Source organism: Cottoperca gobio, chromosome 4 (assembly GCF_900634415.1).
Source record: "Cottoperca gobio chromosome 4, fCotGob3.1, whole genome shotgun sequence".
Taxonomy (NCBI): Eukaryota; Metazoa; Chordata; class Actinopteri; order Perciformes; family Bovichtidae; genus Cottoperca; species Cottoperca gobio.
This window is the reverse complement of record NC_041358.1, coordinates 12,174,591-12,191,646: the sequence shown is the minus strand read 5'-3', so window position 1 is coordinate 12,191,646 and position 17,056 is coordinate 12,174,591. Positions and strand designations below refer to the sequence as shown.

Sequence of the window (17,056 nt, the reverse complement as noted above, 5' to 3'; positions counted from 1 at the left end):
CAGCTCTGCTGCAAAGAACACGTCAACAGTCATTCACTGATCAGTTTAACATCCACTCACTATCTTGCTGCAGCAGTTTTTGTCAAGCTCTATTCTCTTTCCGTCCCACTCTTCAGGAGTACTGAAAGGACTACCTGCGAGAGCTGCCCTACCCTCTGATCACCAAACATCTGTATGAGGCAGTGTTGGAGTGCATGGCCACAAGGCCTCTGCGGATAGGAGCAGCGGGCTGCGAGAACGACCAGGCCGACACGGAGCACACCGTCAGCCTGCTGGACAACCTGCCAGATGTGGAGAGGGTGAGCAATACAATCTTTACACCCCCCCCCGCTGGCTCCCACAGTGATATCATAGTGCTATTGTCACCTGAAGTGGTTGTGAAAGGGATAATTGTGGCATAGATAATGATGGTCATGATGCTCCAGATCACTACTGTTTAACTTCTATTACGTAGACTTTAACATCGGGGATATTAGTGGTGGCATACTGTCCACAAGCCGGCACCGGTGTTATTTTCTCCTATACCTTTCACTGTTATTGAACTATTTTCAGATTAATCATGAATGACACAGAATAAAAACTTCTTCTTCTAAAAAGTCTTTTTGAGGCAGATATTAAAGTCAATGTTTCCGTTTCATAATGCAATAATGATGATATATTGGCCAATATCCTTTTATATCCCAAATAAAGAAATCTGAATATCCTGCGTTGTAACATTTCTGTAATACTATATGTGTATGTATTACAAGGGAATCAATGTAGCATTAACTTCAAATATTGCCTTGTTTGCTAAAAGCTCAGCTGCTGCCAGTGGTACTACAACAACTACTATCATAATAATAACATGTCTTATTTGTGTGTGTGTGTGTGTGTGTGTGTGTGTGTGTGTGTGTGTGTGTGTGTGCATCAGATGACACTGCAGAAGCTTCTTGACCACCTAAAGTTGGTAGCGTCCTGCCAGGAAGTGAACAAGATGACGTGTCAAAACCTGGCGGTGTGTTTCGGCCCGGTGCTGCTCAGCCAGCGTCAGGAGGCGTCCTGCCACACCAACCGAGTCTTCATCGACTCTGAGGAGCTCGCCAGCGCGCTTCACTTTAAAAAACACATTGAAGTCCTGCACTACCTGCTGCAGCTCTGGCCTGGTGAGACATTGTTTTATGGGGTTTTTTTCAGTGAATAATTGTTGTAATTTGTAGACTATATCCTTCCATTTTAAACCAGTTATTTTGATTTGAAACACGTGTTTACAATCAGGCAATATATGTCAGTAAGTCTGTGCGTATATACAAGCCTCTAGCCCTTCCTGCTCGAGGGGTCTTGTAGAAAATCTGTGCCAGCTTTGCGGTTCAGCTCTACAAAGGGCTGTTAGAGGGCTGGGCTGCCTTTGATCCTTGTGGTTATCTACCAGAGGCACGAGTACAGCTGATAGCCATTGTTCATCTGTTGGTTCATCAGAGATCAAACTCACCACAGAGTGCTTCATCAGGGCAGACTGAGCCAATCACAGCCGAGCCAATAAGCCCCAATGTAAAAGAAACCTTTGAGGCGTGGCGCCCCATCTTCAGATAAATCCCCAACCAAGGACAGACACCCAGTAGCAGCTTCAGTCACACACAGGTCATCCGTCTGCCAGCACAGCTGCAGCTGTCTGCTCAGTGTGACATATGAAAGGTCCCAAAGATTATTAAGGAGGGAGTCGAGGATGATGAAAAAAAACTGCAGGTGGGGGGAAATTTGTGTTGGTAACGGCAACTAATTGGATCTTAACCGTAGGTGTTTTCACTTTTTTCAAATCTTGTGTTCCTCTTATCCATGCGTGAGCCATTCAGTGGCTGCTGTGGTGCATTTCAAGTCTCAGCTACTGTGGAAGATTTAACAAAACAATTACAACATTGCCCAGTGTGCTCTACCTACAGTACAAACAGGTTGAACAGGTAAATAAGACCAGTTTGAAGATCCATAACAGCTATCAGGACATACTCCAATTACTGTAGTAGTTGGCAGTTTGCCTGTTATGTTCTTCTGCTGGTTATTAACATTTGTATAAACATTGAGGGATGAGACGGTTTGAAAATCCATTTAAATCCAATTTTTTATCATCAATCCAAAACTAAGCTCGCTTACTGAATCTTAATTGAATTTTTTCTTCTTTAGAGCACAGTGATTTTCTTTTAAGTTTGTCTCATCGTGTCAGCGTGTCTCGAGGCACACATTTTTCAAAATTCACATACATGCAATATTTCTAAAAATCTTTTCAAAGTGTTCCTAACATCACGTTGTACAGACTTTATCCCTGAACATTTTAAATCCTCAGAGCACTCCCTTGTAACCTGCAGCTTTAACTAAATCTGCTGATTGAGGTCTGAAGAACTGACTCTGCGTCTGGTCTGGCCTCTAAATTTAACTGCATCCTCAGACTCCCACGTTGAACCAAAACTGCGGAGGTCGAGCTCCCTGTTTTACATCAACTGGGGAAGAAACACACATAGAGAGACACAGCATTTGTGAATCCCATAATTGCCTGCTGAAGTACAAGTGGAATTTCAAAAGATAAACAAGGTACTTTTTTTTGTTGAGGATAGAGCATACATGCAGACAATAAGGGAGGGGAAGGGGTCAAGTAGTCTGAAGAAAATCGTTTTTAATCTTCAGTAGAAGCCTACACTTGTCCTGCCCTCCTGTCTGCAGCTGATGTCACCCAGCTAGTGCCTATAATGACCTGTAACAACCTTGAAAAAACCTTTCAGTCCAGGTTCAAGCCTTTGTTTACGCCCTCAGTGTACATCTCCATTATGTCCTCCTTCCCAGCTCAGAGCGTAAGACGCCTGGACTACAATTAAAGACATTCCAGGCTTACCCTTAACCCTCAGCCCCTGAAGCTTCACCCTAACATTTCACAATCATTATGAGATATTCTCAGCCGCCTCTTCACGCCTCTCACACACACACACACACACCCGACCCTCCAAGGCATTGTTGCTCAGGTCTCAAGTGTGCATGTCTTTGGGCAAGTGCAAGGGCATCTGACACTAGTGACACTATTTACAGATAATGTGTGAGAGAGCATGAGCATATGCGTGTTTAAGAGGCTGAGGGGGTTCTGTGTGTTCGGTGTGAATGATGTAGGTTGCCAACTATGTGTGAGTAGATGGTTAGACAAGAGGAGAATGTCTCTGTGTGTGTGTGTGTGTGTGTGTGTGTGTGTGTGTGTGTGTGTGTGTGTGTGTGTGTGTGTGTGTGTGTGTGCGTGCGTGCGTGCGTGCGTGCGTGCAGGGATCTGGATGAAAATCAGAACACAAAGTACATTTTGCCTATTGGAAAACAAGGAGCAGTATTTTCTTTCCACTTCCTGCCTTCATTTTCTCTGCTGACAGCTAATAACTTTAATCGTGTCATCAGAGAATCATGTCTGAAATTAAATAACACGTTGCCTCTTAAAGGAGGATAATTTCTGTTTGTTTTAGGTGATAATTGCTTGAGTCTTTGGCCTCAGGAGAGTTGCAAGGCATGCAACCGTTGATGAATGAAATGGAGTCAACAGGGTCATAAACTTTTGTCAAGATACAATTTAAACCCTCTTTCATACCCCTCCAAACAAAATACAATTCTGTATTTATATTGTACCTTTTGTACGTGACTTATAGCCATAACTTTTTAACACTTTTTGTTTTTTGTTCTCTCCAATCTAGTAAGGGAGAGCTAGCGGTGTCAACAAGTGTAGGTACACACAGATAAAGACAGACAGGTAACCGGACTGTGCTGGTTGTGTTGGAGTGCTCGCTGTTTCCTTTCATGGCACAGTCAGATGATTCTTTCATAATGTCCGAACAGGGTTTCAATTTAGTTAATTTTTAAGTTTGGTTTAGTCAACAGTTGATAACAAATAGTACAGAAGGATGGCATCAGAGACACAGAGTGTGGTGGTGTGACTTCAGCATGGTGTTTGTCTGATTTTGAGCACAGCATGGCATGTTCTGATTGTTTTGGCAGGGCGTGTGTCAGGGCTCCCACGACTTGCTGGATTATCCAGATATCTTTGTTGCCCTGATAGAGGTTCATTCTGATAAACCTGTGGTCTAATTTTTTGCTACAAAAAAGGCTTGTTGTGTTTTACCACATGTTTTTAAATGTCAGTTTGACCATAAAGTTACCAAAGGGAAACTTGAAACACTTAAAAGGTCACTTCACACAAATTCCCAAGATCAAATATTTTGCTCCAAGTGATTTGTTGCTATGCAAATGTTTTGTGCCTATGTTTTGAGATTTCAAAAACTTTGTTTGTTGAACTCAAAGCATTAAAACAATTTTAAAATAGCAGTGTAACTGTCCATAAACAACACTCAGGATGATCAGACCTCACTGGACAGTTTTCACTGGAACTACTTTCTCCTGAATAAATATTCCCTATACAAATTGTAGTGCCAGAAATGACAGATATCTCAAAACTTGGGCAAATAAAAATATCTGCATGTCTAGATACCACGAGGGGTATATGAGAACATTGGGTGGGTGTACAAATATTTCATCATTTTGGGAAATATTCTTTCCAAAGATAAATATAATACACGTAATATAACCTCAAGCTGTCCCCCCTGTTTCCAGTATTTATGCTAAGCTAAGCTAACCAGACACTGGCTGTAGCTACATATTTAGCGTACAGAGTGGTTTCAATCTTCTCATTTTACTGTTGGTAAAAAAATAAATAAGCCTATTTCCCAAAATGTAGAACCATTTATTTAAGGATAATATTACAAAAAACCTCAGAACATCTGATTAACTCTTCCTGTCTGTTGTCTCTCTTCCTGTCTGCCCCTCCAGTTGTGGACCCACATGGCCGGTCTTCCTCCCAGCCCCCTGCAGCCTCTTTGGCTCCGGCCTCATCTGACCTGCTGTCAGCTCCTCCCATACGGCGGAGAAAAGAGCGTCCCCAGGTCCTGAACCTCTCTGAAGCAGAGATGGCGGGCGTTCTGCGTCCCAAACCGGGACGCTTGGACAGCCCCAGCAACCGCTACGCCGGCGATTGGAGCGGCTGCGGCAAGAGCTACTTCCCTTGTGAAATTTCTCTGCCTCTCAACAAAGAGGAGGCGGACTATGATGACGTGCCCTCCGAAGATACGGAGGCAGCTGAGGAGGCGCAAGAGAACCCTGAAGGGGACGCAGAGGAAGATAAAGGGCAGATGTTCACAAGCCCTGCGTCTGATCCTGCTGAGCAGGAGCAACCTCAGAGAGAGGAGCAGGTGGAGGAGGAGGAAGTAAAGCATGAAGAGGAGGAGGAGGAAGAGGAGGAAGAGGAGGAGGAGGAGCAAGTAGAGACTGATAGTTCAGGCAATAGGCAGCCATTAGAGGACAAGGAGGAGGAGAGGGTGTGCGACCACATCCTTCCCCCTTGTCTGCCCAAAGAGCACACGTACCAGGCCTACATGAAGATCCAGGATATCAGCCCTGTGCTGAGCAACAGGGTTAACCTGAGAGACCTGCAGGAGAGCATCGACACTCTGATAGGAAACCTAGAGAGAGAGCTCAACAAGAACAAGCTTAACGTCGGATACTGACTCCTCCTACAGTGACACACAGTCATATCCACTCACACACTCATAAAGCCTGACAGGGTTTGGAGAAAACCTTCTTTACCGATCAAGGTGCTTCAGTATACAGCCACAGTGTTTCCACGGAGATCCTGTGATGTTGGCGCGGTGCTGCTGTAAAAACTTAAGGTTGAGAGGAGAAAAATGCAACGGGGCACTTCTGGCGTTTGTACCTTACCCATAGACATTCCGTAATGTTTTTATTTTATTATTATTTTGTCGACTGTCTCACTTTATGTTGTTGGTTTGTTTCAGTCCGGTTCTGTGTTCCATGTTGTTATTGTTGCTTCTCTTCTTATTAGAAGAACCCATTGACCCTTCAGGGGTTTAAAAGGTGCCTTAATTGTGTGAAGGTGGTACGTCAAGAGGAGAATCCACCCTGAAATAAAATTCATCCCCTCTTGTGATCGTGATACAGTGTTGACAACCAACAGAATAACCTCTATGATGTTATGAAGAGTTGTTTTTACATTGAAACAGGCTGCAGAAAATTCTGTTTTTTTCATCCTGGGTACTATAATGCTCTGTTCATGCAAGCTTGTAAGCAGTGATACTGATGCCAACATTTTTTGAGTAAAGTTACCGATAGACAATATTTAATCACTTTTTAAAATTGACCACTTTCATCCCAAATAATGCTAATGCTTTATGCAGAGTTTCCTCAGTATTTGGACATTAGACACTTCCACATCTATGCAGTGGTGGGATGCATTAGGCTTTTCAATTAAGAATTGGTTTCCAACTAAAATATGTAATTAGGTAATAGGATTAATAAAGAATGTGCAAAGAAAACAAAACCATGTTGGTTCTACAGTCATGCCAGGCCCTCTATCATTTTTGGCAGTGGAAGAAATATGTTCCGATGTTTTATTGAACCCCACCGTTATCGACCACATCATTAGTCTCTAATGCTGAATGGAAAAAAGGTTTCTACCTTCTATCGTCTATTTTTCACACATGCAAACACAGTGTTGAGTAATAGGCCTCCCTACCAAGATCATTGGAACATGTGTACATTCTGTTTGAGGGTGGATTCTGCTTTTTTTTTAAGGCAGCAGAGAGCTTTTCTATTGAGGTATGAAACACTAAATGTTGTAAACAATAATGCACTTATGAGGCAGGCAGTAGTGTAGATTGTCATTATAGTTCATGCAGTAAATAATATATGGACTGTGGACTGAGTTGAGGGAGAAACAGCCGCCACTGAAACCTATGATAGAAGATAAATATGAAAGAATATGGCTTGAAATGTATTTACGTTCTGCATTGTGTGAGAGTTTTAGACACCCATGAACAGGCATAGCCTACATACATTTGTCAGAATCTGACACAAGTATTTGATCTTAAGCAGGCAACTTTAAACAGAAAATGTGTTTTGTGTGGCATCTAAAGTCTTTAGAGAATAGTCCAACATTTTGGGAAATTTGCTTATTCACTTTCTTGCCGAGAATGTTTGTATGCTAAATATTATGCTAGCGCTACATGTTCCTTAGCTTAGTTTAGCTTAACTTAGCTTAGTTTAGTTTAGCGTAAAGACAGGAAGCAGGGGGAAACAGCTATCCTGGCTCTGTCCAAGGGCAAAACAAGTAACAAGTTATCAGCACCTGTAAAACTCACTTATTAATATATTACATATATTTTGTTTAATCCGTGCGTGGGTCTTTATGCTATGGTAAGATTAGCTAATGTGTAAGTCTTCTGCAAATAAGCATGATTTCTCAAGATGTCAAACTATTCCTTTAAATACCACCAACCACTCACCTTTCTGGCAAAACCGTGAACTAGACAGCCAAAATGTGAAGCACAATTTTCAGAGCCACAGTGGAAACTGTTAGCGGAGGGCTTCAGTTAGTACGACTTAGCTAGCTGCCTAAATCAACAAAGGACGTTTTCAGCAATCCAGGGATTCAGAATGATCAGTATTTAACCTATATGTATATGTATATAATTATATAAATGTATTCGGAGTATATTATTTTTACAGCTTCTATTTCAATGGTGTATTTAAATACTTCTGATGACCTCGTAGTGTTGTAGCAATAGTCGCTTTTCCTCCCTTCAAGCTACCTGTACACATCTTAATGTGCTGGACTAATGGTACAACTTTAGCTGTAAAATATATGATAAACTTGTGCTCTTGCAGAAAAAGTGATATTGTTATTTTTATTGTATTGTGTATATATTTGACATTGTTTTGTGTCTCTGGTGGACTAAGCTGTGTTCATGTTTATTGGTGTTTTGTTTTTTAAGGTACTGAACGTTGCATGGTCAAAAGCTTTACTGACATAAACAAGGCTCTTTCTCATCTGCCTTTGTATTTGATATTTATGTGTAAAAAGACTTATTTTGTAATGTATGCTCATTTGTCCGTCACCCTGTTCCTCCAATAGACAGATGACTGCACTGGTCAAGCTTTTCTCCAGAGGACTTAAAGGCAGACAGTGATTTGGTTTGGGACACTTCCAAATTTAATGTTTTTTCTATAAATAGAATAAAACAGTATGTTCACCATTGTCCGTGAATATGGCCATTTATTTCCACTACCAAAAACGTGTATCTCACATTGTCATCAACAGTCTTGTTTTAAAAGAATGTTTACTTAAAGCTAATGGAAAAATATGACAATTGCATAAGTTTCAGTTCTGAAACCCAGTTGCAAAATGTAACACTTAAGGAAATATAAATTAGATTTGGCTTAGGACAATTGATGCAGAGTTTGCATTTTTGTTTATATATTTTCCATTTTTATTTTTTACTGTTGTTCCACACCCCTCCCTGTTCACAGTCCTGCTGCTTCATGGTGGTGAAGCTGTGGCTGCTGCTGTCAGACCTAGCGGGTCTTGTGAAAGTGAGTATCAGCAGGATTCCTTTCAAACCATCTGTCTACCCCGGCAACACAAAAACCACCAAGGCCTCATTTACAGTATAGAAACCAACATGGAGAGCATCACTTTGATTATCTCTTTAAATTGGAAATTCTTCAGATGCTGACGAGGATTTCTGATTGCAGACACTTGAAAGATCAAATTTGACGACATTGTAATGTTTCTGTCTTGTCCTCTTTGTCCTTTGGAGAGAAGATGTGACATAGAAAGCATCACTAAACAAAACAGAAAAATGCTTTGTATTGATCCTGAGAAATGTATGGTCATAATAAAGTATATTATTTTACATTCACATGTGGACTGTGGGTTTTTTTTGGCAGCGATACAAAATCCATTATCGGATTTAGCTGTAAACTGCCGAGGATGTAATTGAACTTTCATCTCTGTGACATTTTCCAGAACACAATCAAGGTTTAAGGTGCAATTGCACTTTGAATGACTAGAATTAAACAGCCCTTAAAACCCACTAAAGCTTCCCTAACACTAGAACAGGCTTTCACAGATCTGATTATGAAGCTGTATAAACAAAGACAAAAACATCTAGGTTTCCATAGAACATTTTTAGTGCAGAGTTAACATTTTCTCACTCCTACACACATGGAAAAGCCTGGAATTCATTCATAAAAAACATTGTTATGACAATATTTTATAAAAACATGTGGTATTCTCCATGTGGCCCAGAAATCATATCACTCTTGTTGAAATGTCTTGACACTGCAGCCGCATTTACCCAAACCATTTTAAACACCGTCTTAGTTGGATTGAAAACCATTGGGAAAAATCTGACCTTAACTTCAGGAAACTGGACTCTGTGTTATTCTGTTTTTGTAGTTTCATCTGTTTGCTGTGGGAGCATTGTAACCCAGCCTCAGCAGAGTGCAGATAAATAAGTTTGGGAATTGCCCTTGTTGGCTTGTGGGAATCTCCCAGAACGACTTCCAACTTCAGGGACATTCCCGAGATGCAGCTGCATTTAGCTGTCCAGTAAAATCCACTGCTAGAAGGCTGCACTTTTACTGTGGCTCCAAAAAAACAAAAACATTACTAGTAGCACTTGTGAGATATATACAATTAACCTAAACTTAAAACAATGTGTACCACAGGTGGACTCCTAAGCAATGTGTTGAAACAGTTAAATGTCATTTGAAGCATTTTTCCAAATTAGATCTAAAACCAGGACCATAAAAAAACTGCACCCAAAGCGGCTCCAGCTGAGGTGATACATATCTCTGGCAGCTAGCATGAGAAGCCATGAGCAGCCGCGGGCCTTTCAGCACAAAATGGTTTTAAGCCTTGTTTGATGTAACTACTGTAGGTTCATATCATGGTTTTTATGGCTACCTTGAACAGGTATGAGAAAGCTCTAGGGTACAGAATGTACACATACCTGCCTGCACCCTGAAGCCCTGTTTTATATCCCCATTGAAGTCAAGAAAGAAACGTCCATTAAAGCCTCATAAACATTTAGACTGGAATGTTGTTGAGATGAAGCCAAATATTTAAGTGACAGTTTAAAAATGTATAAAATTATAAACACAGAGAATAATTTCCCTAAGTTATTTTGACTCTTTTTTTTGACAATGAAAAAGGATTCAGTCAACGTGCAATATTTATTTCTATGAACAAAAAAGGACTCAGGAGTCAGGTTTCTATTTGAAAGGTTCTTCATCCATGTTTGACTTGCAAATCAGTTCTCTCAGCCCTAATAAAAGCAAGAGTGAAATCCCATATGAAGACGGAGGTAGACATAATAACAACGGAGCCTGTTTGGATAGTCAGGGTCGCCACTTGATATCAGGCTGTCTGTCTGGAGTGAACTGAACTAAACTTTTGTTCATTTCTAATTTGGGAGTGACAAAAGATATGTGTGTCTTCAGGTAAACATCCTTGACATCCACCTGCATGTGAAACCAGACCTTTTCTCCCCTTCTTCTTTTTCTCTCCCCTGTTCCCTTAATCTCTTCTGACCTTTGAGTCAGCATCATGGCTGCAAGTCAACCACAAAAACTCACTTTGTTTCTCTCTTTTTTTCCGGTATAGTGTAGTGTTAAGCAGGAGAATAAAAGCTAATGGTTTGAGGCGATTGGACCTTTGGTTAGCTTACCTGCTGAGTTATGAGACGTCATAGCAGACATTTAAAATCATCCATGTGACATTATAGTAAAGCCAGTAGGTGACGTTAAACCAAAATGATGTACAAAGATTTATTGTTGAACTTGTTTGGCAAACAACACATAGTCTGCTGCAGTAATCACATCCAAAAGGAAACAAGCAGTAATCCGTGTGTGCTATTTTTACATTGTACTTTGTATAAACCTTACTGTTTCCCATGAATTTTCAATAAAGGATGTGATATGTTTGCTTTCTCAGCTTCAGGTTTAGCAGGAAGTGTATAACTGAGGTGTCTCAAAATACCCAAACACTGACAAAGAGCAAGAAGGCTCTTTATATAAAAAAAGTAAAGGATCCATTTATTTCATATCCAAAAGGTGACAAAGTGTAAAAGAATACTTAAATATTTTTGCAAATATGACATGCATGTGTGTAAGCATATACATGTATTGTCAATGTATTTATTCAAATACCCTTGTAGGCCTTTTGATCTCAATTAGTTAATTAATCAATTGAAAACACCTGCTGCCTCTTATCACCTTCCTCCTGATTGACCTATTTAAGTCTGTAGAGTTGAAAGGGCTGTTAGTTGGTCTGGTGATAACCTGGTGATAACTTCCTTGCTCATTTCTTTCAAATAGGAACATTTGTGACTAATATTTAGTCTAGAGTGGAAGCAATTGTGAACTGAAACAGTTTTGAACAACAAATTGAGCTGTGGCAGAGAAATTCAGTTTTTGGGGTCTTGTCAAAGAAATGTGTCTTGTGCTCTTTTCAACATGAGAGTCATATTGTGTCTCAATCAGACTCACATGAAATACACATGGTGTGTACTCGGGTCTTCTGATTCAACTATGGCTGTGCTGGCTTTAGATTAAGTCAGTAATGCAAGTAGGTTAGTTGTTTTATAAGTAAAAAAAGTAAGTGGTCTTTATTTTGTTGGTTCTTTGACAAATCTCATCGTCAGAAACAGTGTTGGCGTTCAGACAGATGGGACGAGAGACTGATACAAGTTGCAGTATTGTTAACTGACACGCTTTTGCCTTGGAGACTATTTGTCTGTAAGTATTAGTGTGTAGAATATTAGCGTGTGTTTGTAGTACAGCTGTTTATTTATACAGTACAATGCTGCTGAATACTTTATTAGAAATTGCACATTTATTTGTGTTAGTTTATTTATTTGTGTTTAGGTCTACCTACTGTTTATAGCTACAGATATGGTACATTGATGGTCTGTATAGGCCTACAGATTTATGTTTTTATCTCTGTTGTTGTTTTCCAAAACTAAAAGAAGAAACTGCAGTAAAGTACAAGAAAAGTCAAGCCTTGTGCCTTTATTAGACTACTTTAGGGCAGTACAATAGCTTTACCCGCATAACAAGGATTACCACAGTGTACATGTCATTAGGTACAAATTACAAAGTCACATTCAGCACGATCAATCCTTTTGTACATCTTTCATTGGACGTGTTCTGAGAGGCTCAGGTTGGTTAATGTTTTCCAACACATCCTACCCATTCACTCCTTATAAACATGGGTGAGCTAAGCCTGGGTAATTGCTGGGAACCTTTACGCTGTGACCCTGGGCTGGGCACACATTCCATACATGCAGTGCCCTTCAATAGGAGGGCTATTAAACACATTTTACCAAGGTCCTAGCCTTTCTGATGTGTTTTTTGGGGGGTCTTTTGTTCCCCTACAGTCCAGCCCCTGTACTTGGCAGCTCATCTGAGGGCCTTGGGGCAGATCTCTTGACGCACCGCTGACAGATCCGCCTGTTCTGGACCGTGGTGATGATGAGAGAGCAGACCAGAGGAAAGGGGGGGGGGGGAAGATGAGGAGAGAGCGAGAGGTGAAAGTGAAGAATGGAGGGAAGGAGAACACAGAGGAGCGGTGCTTCAGATCCTCAGGGGCCGGGCCTCACACAACGTAGGCCCTCTCCTCCGTCCTCCCTGCCTCTTCCCTCCTCCACCTCCATTGCTCTGTCACTCAGGACTAGACTATTTCATTTTAATAAGGCTAATCCCTCCTAGAAGTAAGCTGCTCATCACCTCTCCCCCTCCTGCTCCTCCAGACGAGAGCAATCTCCTTTCACCGTGAGGACAGGATGAGGGTGAGGGTTTGCTCCGCTTGATAGGAGACAAAAAATGTGAAAGGTGAGACTGAAAAGAAGCCTTGACAGCAGCTGTGGTCGGACTCAATGAGAAGATTTAGGCCTCCGTGGTTTGATAAACTTGCAGGTGGCACACCTTTTGTAGCGATTCATCCTCTAACCAGTCAGTAACATCATGCTGAAATGAGGCGCGGTGATAACTTTGTTCTCCGCAGAGGAAGTGGAGTGACACAGTTGGTATTTTAGTTTATGCTATCGCCTGCCTCCTGTCAGCAGAGCACTCTCCAGCTGTCAGCAGTAAAACTTAGTTTGCCTTCTGCATTAGAAGTCCATTGATGCTGACTAGCTATGATAACTTCTTTTCTTTGAGGAATAGTTCCACATTTTGGAAGAAATGCGCTTCTACGCTTTCTTGCTGAGCCTTAAATAAGATGATCTGTTCCACTCATGTCTGTACGATAAATACGAAGCTGCAGCCGGCTAGCATAGCTTACAGAGGAAAACGGCTAGCCTGGCCCTGTCCAACAGCTGGCAAAATTCACTCACTTGCACTTCTAAAGCGTATTAAATTAACGCGTTATTTAAACCATACAAAATCTTGAATGCGGAAATAAACCACAGGGATTATGTACCGACTATTTCCGACTGTTTTCAGTCTTTGTGCTATACTAAGCTCGGCTAACGAGATATGCGAGAGCTGTATCCATGTTCTCGCAAGAAAAGCAAATGGGTGCACTTCCCAAAATGTGGAAAAAATCCTTTTGATCAAAAATACGCATAAAGGGGCGTCCCGGTAGCTCACCCGGTAGCACAGGCGACCCATATATAAAGGCTGAGTCCTTGCCACAGCGGCCACTGGTTCGAGTTCAACCTGTGGCAATTGGCTGTATGTCGTTCCCCTTCTCTCTCTCTCCCCCTTTTACAATCTGCACTTCTCACTATCATAAAGGCATGAAAAGCCCAACAATATAACTTACTACCTCACTTTCAAAATTCATAGCAATTCATATTGTGAATGTATGTGTGAACGTCGTGCAAACAAATGAACTTTATTTCATAGAAGCAAAGTTATGTAGCCTACACATTTTGCTTTGGTTCACCCTATCTTTCAATCACTGCCTGTTTGTCTGTTGTCATCACTGATGAAAGTACAGTATGTTTAAAAAAGACAGTTTGAAGTTTCTATAGGAAAAGCCTGAAGGGTTTTCAATATGTTTGCCCTGATAGACTGATAGTGTAGATGACAGATCCCACTCTGAAGGAATATTATCCTGCTCTGGGTTTTTGCCCAGATATTGTATGAAAACCTAAACCTGAAGTTCTCTGGTAGAAATATGAATATTTCCTCACTGCAGTATCTTCTTTTGATGTGGATTAGGAGGCAGAGCATCAGTCAGTCATGCTGCCTGGCACAGCATGCTTGAGTGAGAATCTCCTGCCTGGGAGGAAGTTCTTACTCAGAATAATGACAAACTTGGAAAGTGGAACCTTTTAAATGAATGTAATACTAAATTGTAGTAAAACATAGCAGTTGTATTCAAAGAGTAGCTAACAGTAACTTACTTACTAGCTTTTCCCAGAGCTCTCAACTGCATATCACAGTCTTCATCAGAAGATGGAATTTACTTTCTGGACAAAACGTATGTAAAGCAACAAACTAATGAAAAAGCCCTCACATAGTACAGTTAGTACAATATAATGTTGAAACAAGGTCTACTTGATGGCTTTTTTTTTTCCTGAGCTTTCATCCACATCGCATTATTTATTATTTATTATATTATTATCAATGGATAGATTACTGTGCTGATCACTGTGAGATACTATTGATAACTCTAGAAAAAAAGCTAGTAAGTAGACCTTGAGTCAAGATTATTTTTGGCAAACTGTACTGTGCTTTTATATTCTCAACTGCACACAGGACATTCACAAGTTAATGCTCTCTCTTTCTCTCTCTCTCTCTCACACACACACACACACACACACACACACACACACACACACACACACACACACACACACACACACACACACACAACGTTGGGGCTGGCAAATATGACAAGAATCCAAACTGTTAAGAGCTTTGAAATTAGAAAATGAAAAGGAGTCAAGAGGGAACATTCCTCAGCAGTGCCCTGGTCACCTGATCTCTTATGAGGTCAAGGGTCGACTAATGAAACCTACCAACAGCCTCTCGGAGGTTTTAAAGAGAAACAGCGTTTACGGTTTACAGCAATGTAACATATCCGGACAATTTAACAACTCAGCGGCTGCTTTGAGGTTAAAGGAAGATGCTGAGCAAATGCTTTTACAGACAAATTACTGTTTGTTTGTTTTGTAACTGGATGCAAAAGTGCTGTTCTGATGGAGAAGACAAGAATGACAAACAACAATAATGAACAAAAGTGTTCTCAGAGGCAACCACCTGTTCCTCCTCCTGCAGGACGTGTGATGTTTGTGTATCTCTCCGTCTGAATCCGGGGTCCGACTTGTTTGACTATGTGTGAAATGTGCAGGGTGCCCCCATGTAGGGAGATTTAGGCAGCAGTCCCTCGCTCCACCCCACCCCACCCCACCTAACACTCTCCCCAGCAGGAGCGGCTAAGAGGCCAGCCAGAACAATGCCAAGGCAATGGCTTAATTCGCCAGGCCAGATTTACAGCCCCTCCTGCGCAGCACCTGCTCACATTGTTTCCCAGGATTTGGCTCGAAAACTTTGAAGAATTGGTGATAAAAAATTGGACCGCAGGCAAGAGACATCTCCTTTACTTAAAGATTTATTTCTATGTTTGGGAAATCTCTTGGGCTTAGATGAAGAAATCAACTGAGGAAAATCTGACATCATGAATACCCTTCATGCTGGGGTGGGGGGGGGGGAGTGTCACTGGGTTTATGGTTGTATTGTTGCCCATTGTCCAAAACATTAAAGAAGTGTGAGTAGAGCTTAACCTGCAAACGTCCCTGCATTTATCTGTGGAACTTCAAATGCCACGGGTGTTTACGCAGCATGTAAGCTTACTCAATTGCACAACATTCTTTGTATCAGCCATTTCAATAATAACTAACCTGTGTGTGTGTGTGTGTGTGTGTGTGAGTGTGTGTGTGTGTGTGTGTGTGTGTGTGTTAGTTTGCAGAAGGCACATTCCTGAGCTGGCCTGGGAGAAAGTGAGAGGCTCCGCAGAGGAGAGAGGGACTGCAAAACAGAATTCCCAGAGAGGTTTGAGGAGGGGATGACTGGAGAGCAGAGGCCCCTTTTGTCACCCGGGCCTTGTTGGCGCCTCAGGGGCCATATGGACGCCTGCCTCTGTGTACCCTCACATCAGCCCATTCTTCACCGTCCTCCACCCCCTCAGCTCTGTGACAGGACCGTCCACGTGAATGAGTCATGGCCAGAGTGAAGTCGACCCCGGCTCACTTCTCTTGAGAGGAATCGGCTCAGTTTTTTCCATCTCTTGCCGTCTTCTTTTTCTACTCTCTCACTAACATTCAACTCTTTGTCTTGTTTATCTGTTCTCTCAATCCTCTCTCTTTCCTTCTGAGGCATCGTAGTCACAGTTTGAAAACATGGCAATAGACAGCTGCCCTATATTATGCAGCAACCCCCCCTCCCTCTGTCCCTCCAGTCTCCTTTCTGGCAGGATACCGGCTGTCAGTTGTGACTATAGGTTTGCTGGGCTGCTCTTGACCTGAGGTGGACTCAGCACTCTTGAGGCGTCCTTATTTTATCCCCATGAAGAAGCGGAACTAATTGAATCCTGAGGGCTGGAGAGGTACTTGTTGCAACACGCAGCAAGGGAAACACAATCGTCATAAATGTTGTGAACAATGTGGCGCAAGGAAAACATTTCCCTTAGAGTGAAAACTTCAATTAATGACACTTTTTTACTTGTCGGTTTGAACAGCATTGCTGCCTTGTTCCTGTTGACAAAGTTTGAAAGGCCACTCATTCAGGAGTAGCCCCCTGCAATGTCACAACAGCCGAGCCTCACAAGTGATTTGACAGCAGCTAGTCGGCACAAAATGGCAATTTGCATGTAATGCATTTCTCAAAAACTTAACAATAAGATACAAATCCTTAGAATTACTGAGTTTACATTGACAAAGTTGCAGAATGCTTCAAATCTACAGGTAACATGTGACCACTGCTTAGACCATGAACTTACAGCAGCATGTATTTTGGGGGCATTTGAACAAGCTGTAGCTTCACACTATATACACTATCATCACATGTTAAAGTTGTTGAGCAACATGTTTTTTTTACATATACAGCTGATGATCCTTTCATTCAATGTTTATGTAAGAATACTGATGAGTGTAGCTTTAAGAATGTGCTCCTGCCATGTTTTTCTGAATTAAATATGTCT

General features: G+C 41.5%; 1 protein-coding gene and 1 long non-coding RNA gene across 3 annotated transcripts in view; both read left to right on the top strand.

The window, feature by feature from the left end:
• syde2 (synapse defective 1, Rho GTPase, homolog 2 (C. elegans)) overlaps window positions 1-8,762 on the top strand; it is a 47,999-nt gene extending 39,237 nt beyond the window's left edge. Inside the window, exons 6-8 of the mRNA XM_029430216.1 lie at window positions 129-299; window positions 911-1,142; window positions 4,819-8,762. Of these exons, the coding sequence (XP_029286076.1) occupies window positions 129-299; window positions 911-1,142; window positions 4,819-5,552 (1,137 nt within the window). The 3' untranslated portion in view covers window positions 5,553-8,762. The remainder of the gene's footprint in view (window positions 1-128; window positions 300-910; window positions 1,143-4,818) is intronic.
• A 2,421-nt stretch (window positions 8,763-11,183) lies between these two features.
• Window positions 11,184-14,255, top strand: LOC115007231 (uncharacterized). Of its 2 annotated transcripts, none has more exons than XR_003832158.1 (3): window positions 11,184-11,473; window positions 11,550-11,643; window positions 12,285-14,255. It is a non-coding gene; the product is annotated as an uncharacterized LOC115007231 (long non-coding RNA). The 2 variants fall into 2 exon arrangements; XR_003832159.1 differs by having other exon boundaries at window positions 11,184-11,477.
• Window positions 14,256-17,056: the final 2,801 nt, after the last annotated feature.